The sequence below is a fragment of the Mycteria americana genome, chromosome 2 (assembly GCF_035582795.1).
Source record: "Mycteria americana isolate JAX WOST 10 ecotype Jacksonville Zoo and Gardens chromosome 2, USCA_MyAme_1.0, whole genome shotgun sequence".
Taxonomy (NCBI): Eukaryota; Metazoa; Chordata; class Aves; order Ciconiiformes; family Ciconiidae; genus Mycteria; species Mycteria americana.
In genome coordinates this window covers 4,933,932-4,952,864 of record NC_134366.1, presented here as the reverse complement: position 1 = coordinate 4,952,864, position 18,933 = coordinate 4,933,932, and the positions used below count along the sequence as shown (strand labels likewise).

The window sequence follows — 18,933 nt, the reverse complement described above, 5'->3', positions numbered from 1 at the left end:
TGTAAAGATGAAGAAGAGGACATGAACCATTTAAACTAATGTGAAGAGTTTTCCTTATTAAGAAAAATAAGGAAAATCAAAGAAGGGAAAACTACAGGAAGCTGTAGCTACAGGAAGAAAATACAGTAAGATAGTGAGGTGACGGTTTTTTGAATAGTCAGCCAGTGATATAACCAAGGAAATGAATTCAAATTTGCTTGAATAAAATGCTCAAAGTCTTCCTTTAAGAAAAAAGTCTGCCATGACAGAGATAAGCTAAAAATTTGGAATGCTGAAAACAGCAGTCCTGGTGCAAATTTTTAGCTGTATATTTGAATTCAACACACAAGAAGAGGTCTGTCTGATATGAAGATATTATTTATTGCAGCACAACTCCTTAAAATGCTAGATTTTGTGTGGACAGGAGAACATAGTTCTTCTCCCAGCATGAATATTAAAACCACTTTAATAAAAGGTAATAGGTTATCGTCGGTCCACAACATGCTTCTTATTATGTGCCAGCCATGACATTGCTGGGGTTCTGCAAAAGCTGCTTGACTTAGGGGATGGCTGGGATATGCAAAGGAGAGAAGTCCCAGCCATCAGTGATGTTATATGTGTCACTAAATTGCTGCGGCTTAACTTTTCTCTCTCTAAAACACATCAGCCAGCATGGCTTGCAGTGAAGGGTTTCATGAGAATGGAGAAAATTGACATTCCCCTACTGAAAAATAGACTTCTATATTTCCAGAAGCCTATCATTTTTCAGGAACAATGAGAAACTAATCCCTGTTATATGAAAATAAGCTAGACCCTGGAAGAGACAATCCATGGTTAAGGGTTTGTTGGATGAGATGGAGCATAGCACCACGTGATGAAACCACCTTGCATAACAAACTCTTATCTGTATAACGGGAAACAGGTTTGAACTTGATATACTTTTACTCCTAATGAGAAAAATATGAAGTCACTGGAGAAGTACACAGTTGGATTTACCTTGGGCCAGTTTAATTTCCTGTCCCCATTTCTCTTCTGAAGGCAGACAACTAATAAATATTGTGCTCTAAAAAAAAAACACAAAAGGAAAGAAAACATACCATTAATTTGCCCACATTATTGCTTGAAGCTGCAGAAGTCAGTAGTCAGCTAAACGTGGCAGTTAAGGGCACTTCCGAGAAACAAGCTTCCATAGTTCCCATCTCCTGTCTGTTGTTGTGGAGAAATTGAAGCAATGTGACTGCTACTCATTTCCTAAGACCAAAAAGCAGGTGCTCATCTCAACTAGTTACTCTCACAGTCATGACTAGATAATGATTTTCCATTAATTTTGCCCTCGGGTTTAACAGTCCTCATTTGATTATATTACATGTCTCTTGGCTCGGTCACCAATATGGACTATATCTATACAGAGCGTCTTCACAGTGATTCATCCATCAGCTCTGTCTGTACTATCTGTATGTGTCGCCAGCTGTTTCTAGACATTCACTCAGACGAGCCAGAGCAGCATTGAGGCAATTCTGTCCCAGACTTTCCCACAGAAAGAACCTTTCCAAAGAACTGAGGTCTCATATGATAATTCAGGTTGGAAGGGACCTCAGGAGGTCTCTAGTCCAACCTCTTGCTCAAAGCAGAGTCAGCACTGAATTCAAACCAGGTTGCTCAGGAGCAGCAGTAGCATTACCAGGTAAAGCTAATCTTTCAATGGGGAATGGGTATTGTACCTCATCCCTACGCCCAGTAATGCAAAGCAGAGGCGTTCAGTATGCCCCAAGTGCTTCCTTGGCTTCCAAACAGTTGCAGCACAGGAGCTTTCTGAATGAGATGCAATTTCTATAAATTTACTGAGTTCCAGTGGATTTTTCTTCCATGAACTTGTTCAGACTCACAGTGAACTCAGGTGAAAATATTAATGGTGGGATTCAGCTCACAGAAGGGTACACCTCACTTGGGGTGTCTCATGTAGGCCTCTGCTTGTCGTCTGGGTGCTATGACAGTCAAGGGAGCATTATTCAGTTCAAGCTAATGCAGCCAAGAGAGCGATTCAGCTGATCAGATATATGTGTCTACATATAACTCTCAGCTCTTGCCAATTATGTAACCCTTTTCTTGGGTATGGTTCTGGTGCTTCTCCTGTCAAAACAGTGGCTTAGAAATGAAGTTTAGTAGAACAATTCATGTAAACAAAAAAGGAGGAGAAGTCTGGATTGACTCCTATGGTATAGGAAAGTGTATTGGAGATGAATGTGGGCTTGTGTGTTTCATTTTAATCCCTTAGAGCATATTTGGTTCCTTAAAGCACTGAATCCACTCTTCAAGCCTCACAAGTCTGAAGCATGAAAAGGTCAGGGAGTTGCTGTGCTGTTCCCTGCCCTCTGACATTTTTTCTGTTGCCTTAATGGCCATCACATAAAAAGCAGAGCACATGAGAGTTATTGGACTGAGATGAGAAGAGGTCAGAGATTTCCCTGCAGATACATCAAGGGCAAATGCAGTGTCAGCCCACATACCCTGTCTACACACCTTGTTGTGACCACTGGTAAGCAGCCTACCAATGCAGAGAAGAAAGTCATTGCAGTGTGGGTACAGGTCACTGGAAAAGGATCCCTTCACCCCAACACTATAGTAGAAGTGACTGTGTCTTGTGTTTCAAGGCATTATTTTATCTATTTAAGAACCGGAGATACGGTCACCTTATATTCTGGATATTCACAGTAGCAGAATGATAGATGAAACACCAGTAGTTGATTTTTGCCTTTGTTTTATTGACTGCCTCAGGTAGTCAGGTCTCTGTAACGTATAGTACTACTTCCTACTAGATTCAGATTAAACTTTCGACAGCCCTGACCTTACCAGAGGCTGAAGCTTCTGGAGTCAGGTGTTCTACAAAAATTCAAATTTGCCTTAAAAAACCTGAATAACATATGGAAAATACAATGAGAGGGTGACCAACTCATGTTGGTTATACCTACCGAGTGCTGTCAAGAGCTTAAACCAGAAGATTCAATAGGTGCAACATGTTTTATATTGCAATATTAGCTGGGTAACTCTTGCAAATCCACTGTGACCAAGGATTTTATAAATATAAACACACACACACATATATGTACTTTTTAAGTTGATACTAGGAAATGCACCTTCCTACTACCCATATTGTGCTTTGGCTGGCATGTGGTTAGGGCGGTGAAGACTCATGCTGTTCCATGTGTTGCTGTATCCTGGAGGGTCCAGGCTGCTGCCGTATTGACACTATAGCTCTGACAAGTAGGCAAATAACAAGTCTGTGATATTACACTTATATACTGCAGATCCACAGACCACAGCAAAGCAGAACATCCAGGATTTGCCTCATTCTGGAACGTGGCCCAGAGTCCTTGCTCTCACAGTGGAATCTTACGTCCCTGGCAGGCCACATAAAATTACATGCTAGAGGAAAGCAAAAGGTTTCCTATGATATTTCCAGGTTTTCTTTGATTGCACACAGCCCATCAATAAGTGTTGATTATCAGGGAGAATGACCTCAAGTCACGTCAGCTGTAGGATGTGTTTTCCTGGAGGGAAAGGAAGAATATAATTACCGCCTCTCAAAGATAAGGATTATCACAGGTTTTAAAAGCATAATTTTGCTCTTACTGTCTTTTTTCTTTTATAGAAACCCTTCAAACGAAGGGAAAGACTAATAGTAGGATATTGTTTAATCGTTTGAAATGCCAAGGCTTTGTCAAACGCTAACATCAATGCATCAGACCTCAGATCTAGATTCTCTATGGTTTAACAGTTGCATTGTGATAGAAGATAATTCAGTTTCATATCTACTTTTGGGCACCTGCATATCACTCACTTATTTGTCAATACACTTGCCTTTTAAGTTTGACCATTTGGCCTTCCAAATGTGAGACAGGATTTTCCACAGAGTCTATAGTCCAGATTCTTAAAGGGATACTATTACTTTTGATATCAATGGGATGCATTTGAAGCCTAATTTGTTGAGAGCCACAAATCTCACTGTCTCTGTGGACAAAATGATTATTTTTAAAAGGGGATTACAAAAGTGATAGAATATTAATTTAGTGATATATCAGGCATTCAACATGAATTTCTGGATCATGTCATTTTCACTGCTGGCTCATCTGTATATATTTATGTCAGACTTGTATTTCTCTCATATAAGTCCTATTCATGCTGAAGGTTTAATTAACTGATTTCAGTTTCTACTGTATGGATGCTGAAGGAACCAAAATGTCTACTATTTCAACCAGAATTCCTTTCTATCTGTGGATAAACTGCTTCTAACTCAAAGGATATCAGTCCTACATATTAAAGAACAAGATAAAAAAATATATTATTAATGCCTCAGATTGGCAGGTCTTAGAAATCAATATATTTTCACTGTTTTTAATGTAGCTAATCAGATTTATGCTGGGTGAAGACTCAGATGATTTTTTTCAGTATTTAGGAATTTGTTATTATGCTGCTTTGTTGCACAGAAGAAACAAGAGAAGTGAATAGCAAAGGTGGAAAGTGAAAGAGTTCAGCTAAACATCTTTATTTTTAAGGTTATTCAAATATTAGTTTTGGGGAAATTAGGATGTAAAACCACAAAAACAGATTTAAATCATGACTTCCCATAGTCTCATTGTTCTGGACAGGTCACAAAAACATTTAATCATGTTGTTGTCATGTATGACCTAACAATTTTTAATGCAGAGGCTATGACAGATGGGATAACCTGCTGATAGCACTATTCTTGAGCATAAGTTTTGCAGAGTTTGCTTCCTACTCTGAGTCACTCACATTCTCAGTTTCTCTGGCCTGTGTCCAAGCTCATGTTTCATCCTCTCTGTGCAATGTAGTTACTTCTGCTTAACACCAAGTTATTCAGCTCAGATACAGGCTTGTCAACTAAGATACCACTGAATATAGCAATTAGAAGCAGAATTCAAAAACTGTTATAACATTGAATGGTTTAGATCCACAGTTTCTTGTTAAGCACAAGCTTCTAACAGAAGCTATTCAGACGGAATATTCAAGAACAGAGCTATTCAGAATATTCAAGACAGAGCTATTCAGTTGACTCTCAAATGATCACTTACATTGCATCAGCTGAATGGATCTCATCTCCATTGACTATGTTCATTACCTATCCAAGTTAGAGATACACTACCTGAACATTGGCATCAAGAGCCGTTTTAGATACTTTTGGTCTTCTGTAGGACTTGTGTCACATCATCCATTCCCACATGAACACTGTGGATATCTCAGGGTATGTCAAATGGCCTTAGAGGCATATTTTTAGGTATTTGAATCACAGTATGGGTGTCTTGATATTCATGTGGAAATCTGCCCATGGGGCCAGCATTTTGCAGGACCTTGTCCACAGAAAGTCCTTGTTTTGAAGAGTTCATGCTGAACTACAGAAAATAAGTAGTGGTGGGAGATGAGAAGATTAATGTGACTTGTCAGTAGCAGAGATAGGTACTTTCAAGCTACCCAGAGCTATGCGCCTTTCTTACTGTCTATTTGTCCCTTCCTTCTCCTGCCCCTGTTTGCTTAGCAATTGGTGGTAAAGGCGAAGCTGAGCAATATTTAACATGACCACAGCGTCCTCATTCTCAGAAGCAATGAATTAATGTCTCAAGGCACCAATGTCTCACTTCTACGGGTAAACTCTATTGAAGGCAAATCTCTGGCTCATTTGTTTCTCACACATGGACCGGTTATGTTCTCATTGTGTCTAGTGGTTGAGCTTTCACTTTGGCTGGATGCAGCAACCATGCAACCGTGCTGAATCACCAACAAAAGCTAGTTACGCCTGGACTTGAGTACAGCAGTGACTGTCTCAAAACTGATTTCTATTCACTTTTTTTTTCTTTTTTTTTTCCCCCTGTTAAGCAAAAGCAACCTGAGAAGATAAATGGCTGTGCAGGTCTGCATTTTCCTACTGAGAAAGTAGATCCTGCAAAACTTTGTCATACTGGTTGAAGTCAGGTAGGACTATCAAGTGACATTTTCCTTCTTGTCTCCACGCAGCTTTCACAGGGAATCAACGCAGGCCAAGGACTAGGTATTGAAATCATTGCTACGTTCCAGCTGGTGTTGTGTGTCCTCGCCACCACAGACCGGAGAAGGAATGATGTCTCGGGATCAGCGCCTTTGGCCATTGGTCTCTCTGTTGCCTTGGGACACCTTCTTGCTGTAAGTTTTAGCTCTCTCAGTTGATATCTGCAACGTGCCACCTCAGGATGGGCCAGCGAAGGCAGGTAGATGATGGGCAGATAGTAGTTTCTTCCTTCTCCTTTCTCTTCAGAGTCTGACCTTGTTTCTGCAGCATGCATGGCCCTTCTCCCTTGGGCCGTGTGGCTGTGGCAGTAAGTGATGAGGTTGCACATCTGTGAGGAGTCGCTGCAGTAGGACTTGTTTCCCCAGTGGGACAGGGCAGGCACATGGCAAACAGTCTTTTCCCCTTTTTCTGAGGAAGAGCGGGTGGGATGAATTAAGTTGTTGTGAGCATCAGAGCCATGCTGCAGGCTGCCACTTGCCCTCCTGTGTAATGAAGATGCCACATGTGCATCGATGCCTCACCACTGGTTCTCTTTCCACCTCCTAGATTGATTACACCGGTTGTGGAATTAACCCAGCCAGATCTTTTGGCTCAGCGCTGATTGCCAACAACTTTGAAAATCACTGGGTAAGTTGAATAAATTTGTTTAGCTTACAAGAGGCTCTGCATATACATAATCTACAAGATCAGAAACATTTAAACACATATCATGAGCACCAAGTCAGTGAGTTGCCATTTCTATTTCGTTTAACAACGAATAATCTCCTTTTGCTCCTGACCAGCCTCAAGAGATCACAAAGTCCTCAAACTGAGTGTGTATGTTCAAAGTAATACAGAAGATTTTCTTTGGTTATTTCCCTTTATGTTTATTTATTTCAAATATTTTAAACTTTAAAGCCTCATTGCACAGAATCCTTTATTAAGTATATATTGTTTAAACTAAGTTTGTAAAGTGCTACTGCTTAATCTGGTAAAACCTAATTTAGGAAGGTTCTTAAGCAGGTTTATAAACTGAAGTGGATCATATTCCAATATTTGGAAGATAATGAAATGTTCATCTTCTTAAAGTTAAGTGTCTGCTTATGTGCTGTCATGGATAAGTGCTCTGGAAACACTATAAATTTTAGATTATTCCCTGTGATTAAATGTGGTTACAATGAGGAACTTCACAAAAATTTACTTATTTCACTAAAACTCAATAAAGAACGCTAATATAAAGCCCTAAATGAGCATGTGTTCTTGAATATTTACAATGCAGCTTGTTCCAACTCTCCTACTCATGATTTTGGCACCCATTTGCGTAGGCATTCATGGAAATTTAGTGATAGTACAATGAGTTGTGAAAATTTTGGATATGGATGCCATTTTAATCTAAAGAGTAAAACACAAAAGGAGGACACTGGGGAAATTTTGCCATTATCTCCCACTTAAACACTTTTATTGGGATACTAAGGTAATGTAACTAAGCTAGTAGCTAGTAATTTCAGAATTTCATAGAAAAAATATTTTCCTTTGTAGAGATAGAGAGAAGGAGATAGAGTTAATAATTCATATTAAACCACTGATATTGCTGAATAAAAGGAAACATGTTTTCAGACTCAGAAACGGGCCATGAAACTCTTTGGCCATGCAAATCCCTCAAAATCTTCTGTTATTTCTAATAAAACCAACCTGTCTACTAAAATACTTTTATTACCTCTCCCTCCAAACTTGCCTTAAGTGATTAGACCAGTACAACCACAACAATATCACTAGCTAAATACCAGCTAGTAGCAAATTAAGCCCCTAATTAGGTCCTCACTAAGTATTACTTTCTAATTCACCTATCACTGAGTCAGTGGGAGAATGGAAACTAATGCTCTTGTTGCATTTAGACATTGTGGCCCCTGCCAAATCTATCTGGAGTAACAGAGATGTTTTACCAGTAGATACCTAATTTTAAATATCAGAACTTGACAACATAGTCACAGTTATTAATCTCTGGGTCTATTGCCAATTCATGGTGAGAAATTCCTGGTTTCTTGCCATGTGATTAAGTAAATATTCAGGTGATAGACTGTATTTTTAATATTTTCACTGTAAATTTTGTGCAGAAAATCTTCAGAGGAGATTTTCAGAACAGCTTCAAATGCAGTAATACCTGATGTATTAACTGGGCTTGGAACTGTGTTTCAGATCTTCTGGGTTGGCCCAATCATTGGAGGAGCAAGTGCTGCCCTGATTTATGACTTCATCCTGGCTCCCAGAAGCAGTGACCTGACTGATCGTATGAAGGTGTGGACCAGTGGCCAAGTAGAAGAGTATGATCTGGAAGGAGATGATATGAACTCCCGGGTTGAAATGAAGCCAAAATAAAGAAGGACAAGGAAAAAAAAAAAAAAAGCACATTGGTTTCTGAAGATTTTATCAGTGTTATAGACTCTTTGTAAACCAGCAAACAGTACTTTGTTTTTAAATTCGATATGGTTTTCCATTTTTTGCCCCCAGTCTTAATAGTATTTTTATACCTGGGGTTTTTCAATTACAAAGTATTCAGGCCAAGAAGTCATTGGACACTTTTGCATGAGCTAAATAAATTGGGCTGAAATGTAACCCCTCCCTCTCCACCACCAAATTTTCTTGTGTATTTGGCTTGGGTGGTTCTCCCAGCACATCACTCAGTAATGATAAGTAGTTCAAATGATCAGTCTGTTTGCTGAAAGAATAGATACCGAGGACAGAGAACCATCTGTACCAATAATGGGGGCCTTATACCGGAAAAAATATTTATAAAATATGCAAGGCTGGTATCTAAGGCCAGCAGTGCATGTGAAAAACTATCTCAAATCATTGCCCAAAAGTATCTTTTGGAAGGAAAGTCTACTAAAAATTACTTGTTACGTAGAATTAACCATAATTTTCTAAATGATTGATAATCTCTGAGAAAGGGGGTCAGAAAAGTTAAGCAGGGTAAGAATCTCCAGATCCCCAGGATCCATTTAGATTTTCTAGTGTTTCATTCTCCCTGAACCTGCATCCAGCTCACTGTGAGGGGAGAGAATATATGACAAAAAAATGTATAGATATATTAATTCCTGGGAAGTAATAACTAGAATTCAAATTGGAGAGTAGTAATAGCAATGTCAAGAACAACATGGTGCCAAGATGTAAACAGGATCTGATTGTTCCTGTGACTACTCTGTTTTTGTTCATCTTACGTAATTTAACTGTATGTTTTAAAGCAAACCAGGAAAAAAAAGGCCCCTTTCTTCCTGACCCCACTCTAATAGCCAGTGCTGTGACATTCAGGGACAATGAATAGATATACACATAGTATATTTTCTAATGAGGGACAAATACATACCTGCATGGAAGTCCATTTTGGGGGTCGTTGCTTTGGTTTTATATATATATATATATATAAAAATGTTTATATATAAGTTTTATACAGAAAGCCTAGTATACTGTTTTGTAAGAAAATAAGAGCATAAGACAAGTGGAAAGAATTGCAGCAGTGCTTAGCAAAATAAATGACACTGGAAATGTAAAGAAACTTAACACTAAACAATGTGGAAGACTATTTTCTGTTTTCATTTTTGTGTGTGTGCTACTTATGAATTCCTGAGTAACCCAAAGCATTAGCTGGTCTTACCTACTAACTATAGAATATAGTTAAAGCAGATACATGCTGATATACTTGTTCTGCACTAAACAGTTTTACATAAGAAATGAGGCCCAGAGGAACCTACATAAAAAGCTACACACTTTACCATTCAGACAAACACCCCAGAGGTAGTATGATGGATGTCTTCTGTTAGACAGTGCAGACATGGGAATTGAGAGAGGGTCGACATGGGAATCCGTATAGCTTGGATCATTTCATCAAGTTGAGCAGATGTACAATAAAAAAAAAAACCCTGAAAATCACCAGCAAAATAAAACACAATACATTTTATCTTTCTTGTCTATATTTGGTGTGCTATCCCAAGGTGTATTGTTTATGTACATACAGCATGATTGGATTGTGGGGTGGTTTAAAAATAAACAAAATCTATTGTGCTAACAGACGAAATGTTCATGATTCTTGATTTTTAATTTGCCTTCCGACACAATGCGATTTCATTTTCTATACCATTCTCCTAGTGCCCACCTGTAAGACTGAGACAATTTCTACTTTTCCACTTTTGAGTGGTTCTTTGATTTGATGTTAGCCTTCGGGGAAAGGAAGCTTCTTTCTTTGTATGGCAGGCAAAGCAGGGCCTCACCTGGAAGTAAGCTCTATCTAAATTTTACTTAGAAATGAAGTAGGATACCAGGACCTTGTGCCCACTTTCCAGAATCCTTTTTCAACTTTATTTGCTGGTATCCTAGTGCATCCTTTGACCCCAAATTAACCTTTTTTTGCCTTGCAGAATCTATAAGCCAGAACAGTTGCAGAAGTCACCCACAGTAAATAGTTTGGTTTGACAAACTTGAGGTAACTTAACACCTTTAGTGATGAAGAAAATGTGAGATTCACATTTTGTTCCTTAGTCTACACCCTGCAAAGAGCAATATCTTGGCCTATTTTCTACGCTTCAAAATCCAAAACTTTGAAGACAAGCAACGCTGCCTTTCTATTTGGTGTGTAATAGGACTATGTCATGTTAAATGCTCCAGCTTCTGCTTATGATCACCACAGTAATAAATAAAATAGATGAAAGATGTACAATAACTGTTTCACTATTGAAGAAACAAAATCCAGGTCAAAGTAAATGAAGTGTAATTTGTTGGTGTATTTATCCACAGTGATAAAGTTTAAAAAATGTACAGTAAAGCTCTTGGAAATTAAATGAAAACATATTTCAACAGAATTATAGGCTTAAACCCCTCCTTCTTAAAGAAGGAGAAGCTTAATGGTACATTTAAAGTGCTTTTGTAGTACTTAGATCCTGAACTGAAAACAGCAGTTTCTAAACGATGCAAGGCCATAGCTGCTAATGGTCTCCCCACTCCTGGCACAAATGGTTTTGCTTTGTGCTAGACAAGCACGCTTAAAAATTATCATCATCTCATTAAAATATTTGGAAGATACCCAGCAAAGGAATTAAAAGCATGAAGTAGCAAGTATCGAAACCCACTAACAAATGTCAAGTGGGCAAATGTATTTATATGTGATCACCCAGAAACTCAACAAAATCTCCCTGACATCAAGAGGAAGCCTGAAACACAGTTGTTTAAAACAGCTCTCGTGATGTATACACTAATAGTTCCTGACCTATTGACAAACAGACCATGTCTGTGCCCTGGTGATTCCCGGGGACAAACCTCTGAGTTTATCACATAATCTAATAGGAAAAGATGATAAAGGGTAGATGCCTTCATAGATTATCTAGGGACCACCTGCTGTGGTCTCAGTAGCCACCCTGTCAGGTAGCCCACAGCATACCAAATACCCCCAGAGAGCAGCTACACAGATGCTAGTAAATGCAAAAGCACTGGGGAATATTACCAATTACAGGAACACAGTTGTCAGTGCCTGCATGGGCCATCCCAGCTAACGTTCTCCCAAACTTTTCCTGGGCAAAGTTGAGCAGTGCAAAGATGATCTACTCTGCTCTGTTTTGGCTGAGGGCCAGTTGCCATCCCAGGGATAGACAGCATCAGCAGTGCAGATGTACTCACGCTGTGGTTTAGACAGCTGACAAAGTACCATCTGGTTTTTGCATGCACCAGCACAAGACAACTTAGAAGAAGCCTGAGCAAGGTGCTGTAAATTTGTCCTTAGAGAAACCCCTGCCACTCCATTGATTCTATGGACAATCTGAGGAGATATGGGTCCTAACTTTAGCCATCTATCTTTAGAAGTAAATACATGCTTTGCCTCCCCATTGTAACTGCGGCAATTTAATTTTAGATTTCACGTTGCTCGACTCTATGTAGAGTTTTAACATGTGCAAGGAAAGAAAGGCGATTGAAACGTAACATAATGACAGCCAATAAGCCAGGAAACTTCCATTGTCTTTCCATATCCACCAGCTGCACCAGTCACAATTCACAGCTTAATGTTTTTAAAAATTAAAATAACACAATAATACTAATAAGGAATTTCTCATAGTATTTGGGTGTTTTCCCTCCTTTTACCCAGCTGAAGTTTGGACGTGCCAAGAGTCACACAATAAAATTATATTAAGAATATGGCTGTTTGTTATGAATCATTTGAAGCCTGGGCTCTAGTAAACATCTGTGTCAAGAATGGTTCTGGGTTTCATTTTACTCAAGCGTGATGTCCTTGAAAGGACCATATTTTTTGTATATAAGTTGTCTGATATTACAGAAATTACTCAGCCCAGAATACCTTCTGGGGACAAATGTAGCATTTTATAGACTTTCCAAAGCTGAATTGTGAAATCAAACCTCTGTTTAAGTAGGTTCATTGATAATTAGACATTAGCCATCTATGAGATCACATCGCTTTAGGTTCTTGAAATCCTATGCCACACAGGGCTATGAATGACGTTCCTGAGAAGGCACAATTCCTATTGAATTCAAGATTCCCTTGTGCTGTTGGACAAATCTAATATGTTCAGATCTACAAAGGGAGTTAAAACATTAAATTCTGATTTGACAGTAGTGGGACTTCACTTAAACCCTCTCAATGAAATCCTATTCTCACTGAAGCCACAGTCATTGTCTGTTATTTATTTTGGGAAAGCAAAATTTGACCCCAACTATTTATCACCAGATCAAAACCCAATGTAGCACCAGATCAGTGATTTGTTGCTGTGTGTCTTTGCTTCTGAGCAAAACTTTCTAGAAACCTGTGTTCCTGACCACTTCCGTGTAACCATGGATGCCAGCCCATGGCCATTCCTGTTCTTCTATACCCCGTCTAATCCTGCAGGGAGAGATGGGCAGGTAATAGCCATTGGCAGAACCAGTTAGCTACCTCAGCTATAATGGTCTTCAGATGTGGATGTCAGCCCTCTTGCCTGTAATCCTGTAATAAATTACTGTATACTTCAGAATTTTGTAAAGAAGCTGAGCACAAAATAAACACAGGAACGAAGAATGGATGGAGGGAAGTGACACACTGAATAAAAGGCAACTGATTTGTGGATATTACTAGCATTCAAAAGGTTTAATTCTCCTTTCACCTTGGTTGAACTATATACCCTACTGCCCTGGAGCCATGCCTGTTTGAATGAAAGGACTTCAACTTTTTCAATGCTTGTGTTATGAGATTTATAGATTTTGATAAAAAAGGACCCCAGAAACTCAATACACTCCCCTTTTCATGATCTCCTGAACTTCCTGGTCTGTCATTCTCTAAAATTTGCCATGAATTGCCCTCATTGTGCCATTTCCTCTGTTTTGTTTCTGTTCTTGTCTTAGAGCAGGAATTAACAAGCTTGTGGAAAATGATCAACATAGTGATACTATTTGCCCATTTTTGTAGTATTTCTAGAAATTTCTTTTCCCTTTCTCGTCTTTTCCTTTACACTTCATTTTCAAGGTCCTGAGAAGGACTACTAACAGTTAAAGCTGATCCCTCCATTTAATCTCTTCTCCCTTTAGCTTGTGGTCAGTTCCCTTTTCTAAAGGGTGTATCCTTACTCCTAGACAAAAACCTGGAGGGACCAAGTATTCATTCTTTTTTTTTTTTTTTTTGCCATTGAAAACAAACAAAACAATGTTCCCTGGAAGCATGGGAGTCAAACAGCAACTCTTGGCAAAAAGTGGCTGTTAAGTGCAATTGCTGGAAACAGTCATACTTTTTTTTTTTTTTTTTTCCTGAAAAGTAAATGGAGCACTTGCAGGTAGCAATCTATCCAAAAGACGGATATGACTATAAAAACGACAAGCTGCAGCACACACTTGGTTTCCTTTGAGGATCTCCAACTTTTTCTTGTTTCACCGTTTTACATTACTACTTAATCAAGAAGAACCTGGTATGAATTAAAGGAGAGAGGGGGAAATGATGGGCCTGCCCAATTTTATATCCTATACGGATATGCGTGGGAAGAGAGGTCACTTGTACTGTGACTGTATTTTCTGTCTTGAAGCCAGATCTGATTTACTCAAAAATGTTTTAGCATTGTTCAAGGAGTGAAAGAAGAGCTAAATTATATTCCTATCTGACTTTACAGTGTTTTGCGTTGTCATGGTAGTGTAAAATGTTTTTTGTGGTACTAGGGAGTGGACATTAGCATGTTCATGTCTGCTATAAGAGATCTGATCTCAACTCTGGCTAGTCATTAGCCAGGCATGGGATTGAATCTCAAACACGTATTTCAATCTGTGAAAACCAGAAAGATCTATGATGTGCCAATTTGACACACTGCCTTTGTGTCCAAGCAGCACTAACCTGTCTGCTGTTGGTGGAGAAGCCTGGAAAGTCCTGCCAGAAGCGTGCATGATGTAGTGAGACTCTGGTTTTTGTAGGTCTTATTCCTTGTTAATCCATGTTAGTCTATTTCGGTTAATCTTCAAAATGTACTTCAATGAGTCTTCCTTTGTATAGGTTATTGATGAAGGAGACACGAACTGAGATTTATTTGCCACAGGTGGGTATTTTGGCTCTAGGGTAAATTTTGTTTTCATTCTTGTTGTTGCTGAGGCTGACAGATTTACATCTTTTTGCATTAGCCTTTGTCTATTGAATGCAGAGAAAATGCTTTATGAGTCTAGGTTCACATTTCCATTTGCATGGCTTGTAGGTAAAAGACTGGAAGGAATGTGAAAGCTGTACTTCACTACTGAAAAATAAAATTAAGAAAACACCTGCTCTTGTGATTGTCGAGAAAACTCTTGCCAAATGCTGCTGGGGGTGTTAGCCAAAGATGATCATAGTGCATTGTACTTGGAAGAAAAACTTTTTATCTAAGCTGTTCCTTAAACTAAAACAAAATTTAAAAAAACCCCAAAACACACTGCTCCAGATGTGGCACTCAGAGCCCTGAATTAGGTCCTTCTCTTCTTCACAGCCTGACAGCATGTGCCAGAACTCAGGCTGGAACCACCTGCATCACAAGCAGCTTTCTAGACCCAGACAGCCCCTGAAACACTGCCCATCACCCCTGCATTGTCGCCCAACTCAGGACTGCCCCAGATGCTCCCTTCCTCCTGGAGGTCTACACCTGTTCTTTTAGGCTACATCTACACTAACCAACGAAGACCAATGTATGCTTTCTAGCATTGTCCTGCTACTGCCCAGACTCTTAATTGCTAGCAGGCACAACTTGGCTCTGTTCCGTACAGTTCAGGTCAGAAGGTAGGATGTGTCTAGGTTGTTCCAAACATGCAGTTTGGGTGAAGCCACCTTGGACTGGGAGGAGGAGAGTTCAGCTGTATTGTTGCAAATCATATCATACTACTTGCTCTTGGGCCTAGCAGACAAGCATTGGACAATTTTATTTACTAATACAAACATATCCTGAAATAACTGAATATGTCTTGGTGACATTTTTAGGATGGAAGTACTTACTCTCAGTTGTCACCTATCTCTGTCCAGTGGGTACACGGAAATGAGCTTTTAGAAAACTAAAATCAAAAAAGGTGAATGACACCTTTGGTAAGAGTCTTGGTCCTCTTGATATGGATCAAGTGCAATCTGGGAATGCCTATTTTCAGAGAACTTAGAGCAATTACTGATTTCTGACTCCTGGCTGTGCTTTGGCAGGAGTGAAGCTTTGGATCTGTTCAGAACTTGATCTTTAGGCTTTGAGGGACCTTACAGACAACCTGGGCTCTGTGTAGACATTTAAGTGATTTAGGCACTTCAGATTTACATGTTTGAGCTCTGTTTATGTCCTCTTTCAAGTACTTTGGCTTGTCACACGCGGCCTTTTCACATGTCTTTTCAAGCACTTTGCGCTTCTGTTGCATCTGACCTTTTGTCAAAACATTCAGAGTGGTTAATTATTATGCTAGGCTTTTCACTGTATGAACAATAACCTCTTTCTTTCCTTAAAGGATTGTTTGTCCAATTAGTCAGTTTTGTCCAATATTGTTAAGAAGCCTTGACTTTGGCTTCTTGATAAATAATAGCTGTTTCCTGACCCCATTCAAACATTGAAATCATTGTTAAATTTTAATAATGGCCTCAGAAAAACTGTAGGGTTTCACCAGTACACATTTATTCCAAATATACCTCAGCATAAATGGTTTAAATGGTGCCCAGTCCTGTGAGCTTAGCTTAGTATATTGACTTGAATGTTTTGCATGCATAAAGAAAATGGAATAGAAATGGAAGAGCTGCAAGGTCTGCAGATTTAATTAATTGGCAATTGTTGTGGTTTAGCCCCAGTCGGCAATTAAGTACCACAGAGCCGCTCGCTCCCCCTCCCCCTCAGTGGGATGGGGGAGAGAATCGGAAGAGCAAAAGTAAGAAGACTTGTGGGTTGAGATAAGAACAGTTTAATAGTTGGAACAGTAATAATAATAATAATAATAATAATAATAATAATAATAATAATAATGATAATAATAATGTAATGAGAAGGAAAACAACAAGAGAACGAGAGAGGAACAAAACCCAGGGGAAAAAAAACCAGTGCTACAACCGCTCACCACCCGCTGACCGATGCCCAGCCAGTCCCCAAGCAGTGATCGCTACCCCCCGACCAGCTCCCCCCAGTTTCTATACTGAGCATGACGCCATATGGTATGGAATAGCCCTTTGGCCAGTTTGGATCAACTCTCTTGGCTGTGCCCCCTCCCAGCTTCTTGTGCACCCGGCAGAGCATGGGAAGCTGAAAAGTCCTTGGCCAGTGTAAGCACTACTTAGCAACAGTCAAAACATCAGTGTGTTATCAATATTATTCTTATACTAAAATCCAAACCACAGCACTATACCAGCTACTAGGAAGAAAATTAACTCTATCCCGGCCGAAACCAGGGCAACGATGTATGGGATTTAGTGATAGCTAACGTATGGAAATCAGTGGGATCCCACGCTCTGTTGTGGTAGGCACACCGTGCCAAGCTAGATTCTCAGACAAGTGTATGACTTTCATGTGACTCACTCAGTAAAAAGTGTGTATGTGTAGGTGTATAAACTTTTGTGCGTGTAGTCTTACATATGGAAAAGCATATATGTGGGGCAGAGTTATATAAAATTACTAATGAGTCTGCGTGGAACATTCTTTTCCTACTCCTATTATCCCAGTGAAGATGTAACAGTTTTTGGGTGAGTTTTGATAAAGACTCAGATTGCAGTTGATATTATATTCGTAGGCATGATTTGGACAGATCTGTTTTACTGGTTTGTTTTGGTTTTGTTTTTTTTTAATTCTTGTGCTTTTATGGGGGAGGGAAACATTATCTTTTCATACCGTATTCTGCAAATGTTTGGAATCAGATTATTATTTTTAATAATATTGAGATGCAGTATAATTCTGTTATTCCAAAGAAGATGTGGTTTGACTCTCAAGCCAAGCCATCTAAATTTAGGTATTTGCAAGGTAGGACTCCACGTGTGAGGTAATTTTCTAAGCTCCCTTTAAAGTCACTGCAGCTCTACTGAATTCAGTTAGTGAAACATGAAGAGCTATTCAGATGACAAAATTAGGGTTAGCTGAATAACTGGAAACTTCCCTGACAATATTGATGAGGACCTTGCTCGACTCTATTAGAGACCTGTCTCCCTTGTATATGCCTACACACACATATGTAAACAGAATACCAAGACAAGACCTGTAGTTTTAAATAAAATATTAAAAAATCACAAAAATTTCAACAAAACCAAAAGCATTTGCAATACTTGACACTGATCTTTGCACTCCAGTTTTGAATTTATTGCTCAGTTTAGCATCTAAAGGGAAAATATATAAATTATCAAAAATAAAATATAATTCCTTTCCAGCATGAATGTCAAGCACCAGAGAAGACATTCAATGTAGTCTTGTCAAGAAAGCCTGTCTGGTGAGAAAAATGATTTTATATTCAAATGTGTCAACTGGTTCCCAATCACATCTAAATTTAGATAGAAATTATTTGCCTATACTGTAATAGAAACCCCCTAACATTTTAGTACATAGAACACTAACATTTTAGTGCATAGTTGTCTGATTAATCTGTCTCTTAGGTTGATGGAAGCAGTTTGACTGTTCTGTAAAGATTTTCAAGATCTCAGTCTTTCATGAGACATGGGACAGGACACCCAAAGCAAACCTGGGACATTCCCTGGGAATGCTTGGAACCAAAACCTGCTCTAATGGAGATGTAAGTACGAAGGGCAGCCTATGGGCTGCTAGGCTGTAGGAGAAACCTTGAACTTGGGTATGTAAAGTAATGTTTCTAACAGGAGGGCAAGTGAACTTTCTGAATAGACAACTTTGTCCATGTCGATGGTCTTCAACACCCACCTAAAGCCAAAAAATCGTTCTCTGAAGGTGACAAAAAAGTTCAATTTTTTCCACATCTTCCTCACCCAAATTCAGCCTGGTGGCTACGTATTGAAGTGTGAAGCCTCCCAGCCCCTCCGGCGTTGAGATTTCATAGGAATGGGTCTCCCGTTAAACATCCTCATCTGCACAAGATCAGTCCTGTCTCCTTTTCTGCTGCACTTTAATCACTTAGGATCCGAGGGCTGCTAACAGGGGGGCCTTTCTGCTTTATGCAGTTATGTTTAAGGCAATCCCCAGAGGAGTGGTAGCTAAAGAAAACTGTCTGCAACCTGGGGTTTTAAAAATAGAAGCAGATGGCTGGAATGCTGCAGCCAGCTGGGCTGCAGTTAGCAAAAGCTTGTGAAAGATTTTAAGGTCAGCCCTGCACTGTGGGAACAAACAGGCCGTGGTGTGTTTGAACTGGAGACCGAAAAATGAGCCACAGCGGGAACTGTTCTCTGATTCTTTTCAAGCACTTTTAGAAAGGTTGTTCTGCTTTGTTCCCTTCAGCCAAGCAGACTGGAGATGGGACTGAGTTTGCTGCACTAC

The 18,933-nt window shown here is 39.4% G+C and overlaps 1 protein-coding gene across 2 annotated transcripts in view; it reads left to right on the top strand.

Annotated features, from left to right (window-relative positions):
- AQP1 (aquaporin 1 (Colton blood group)) overlaps positions 1-18,933 on the top strand; it is a 414,009-nt gene that overhangs the window by 10,041 nt on the left and 385,035 nt on the right. Inside the window, exons 2-4 of one of the 2 annotated variants that reach the window (XR_012774102.1) lie at positions 6,007-6,171; positions 6,584-6,664; positions 8,213-9,829. Coding sequence is in view for 1 of the 2 variants with exons in the window: in XM_075492271.1 (XP_075348386.1) it covers positions 6,007-6,171; positions 6,584-6,664; positions 8,213-8,392 (426 nt within the window). In the remaining variant the exon portion in view is untranslated. Of the gene's footprint in view, positions 1-6,006; positions 6,172-6,583; positions 6,665-8,212; positions 9,858-18,933 lie in introns of those variants that run through there. The other variant, XM_075492271.1, reaches the window with a different exon arrangement.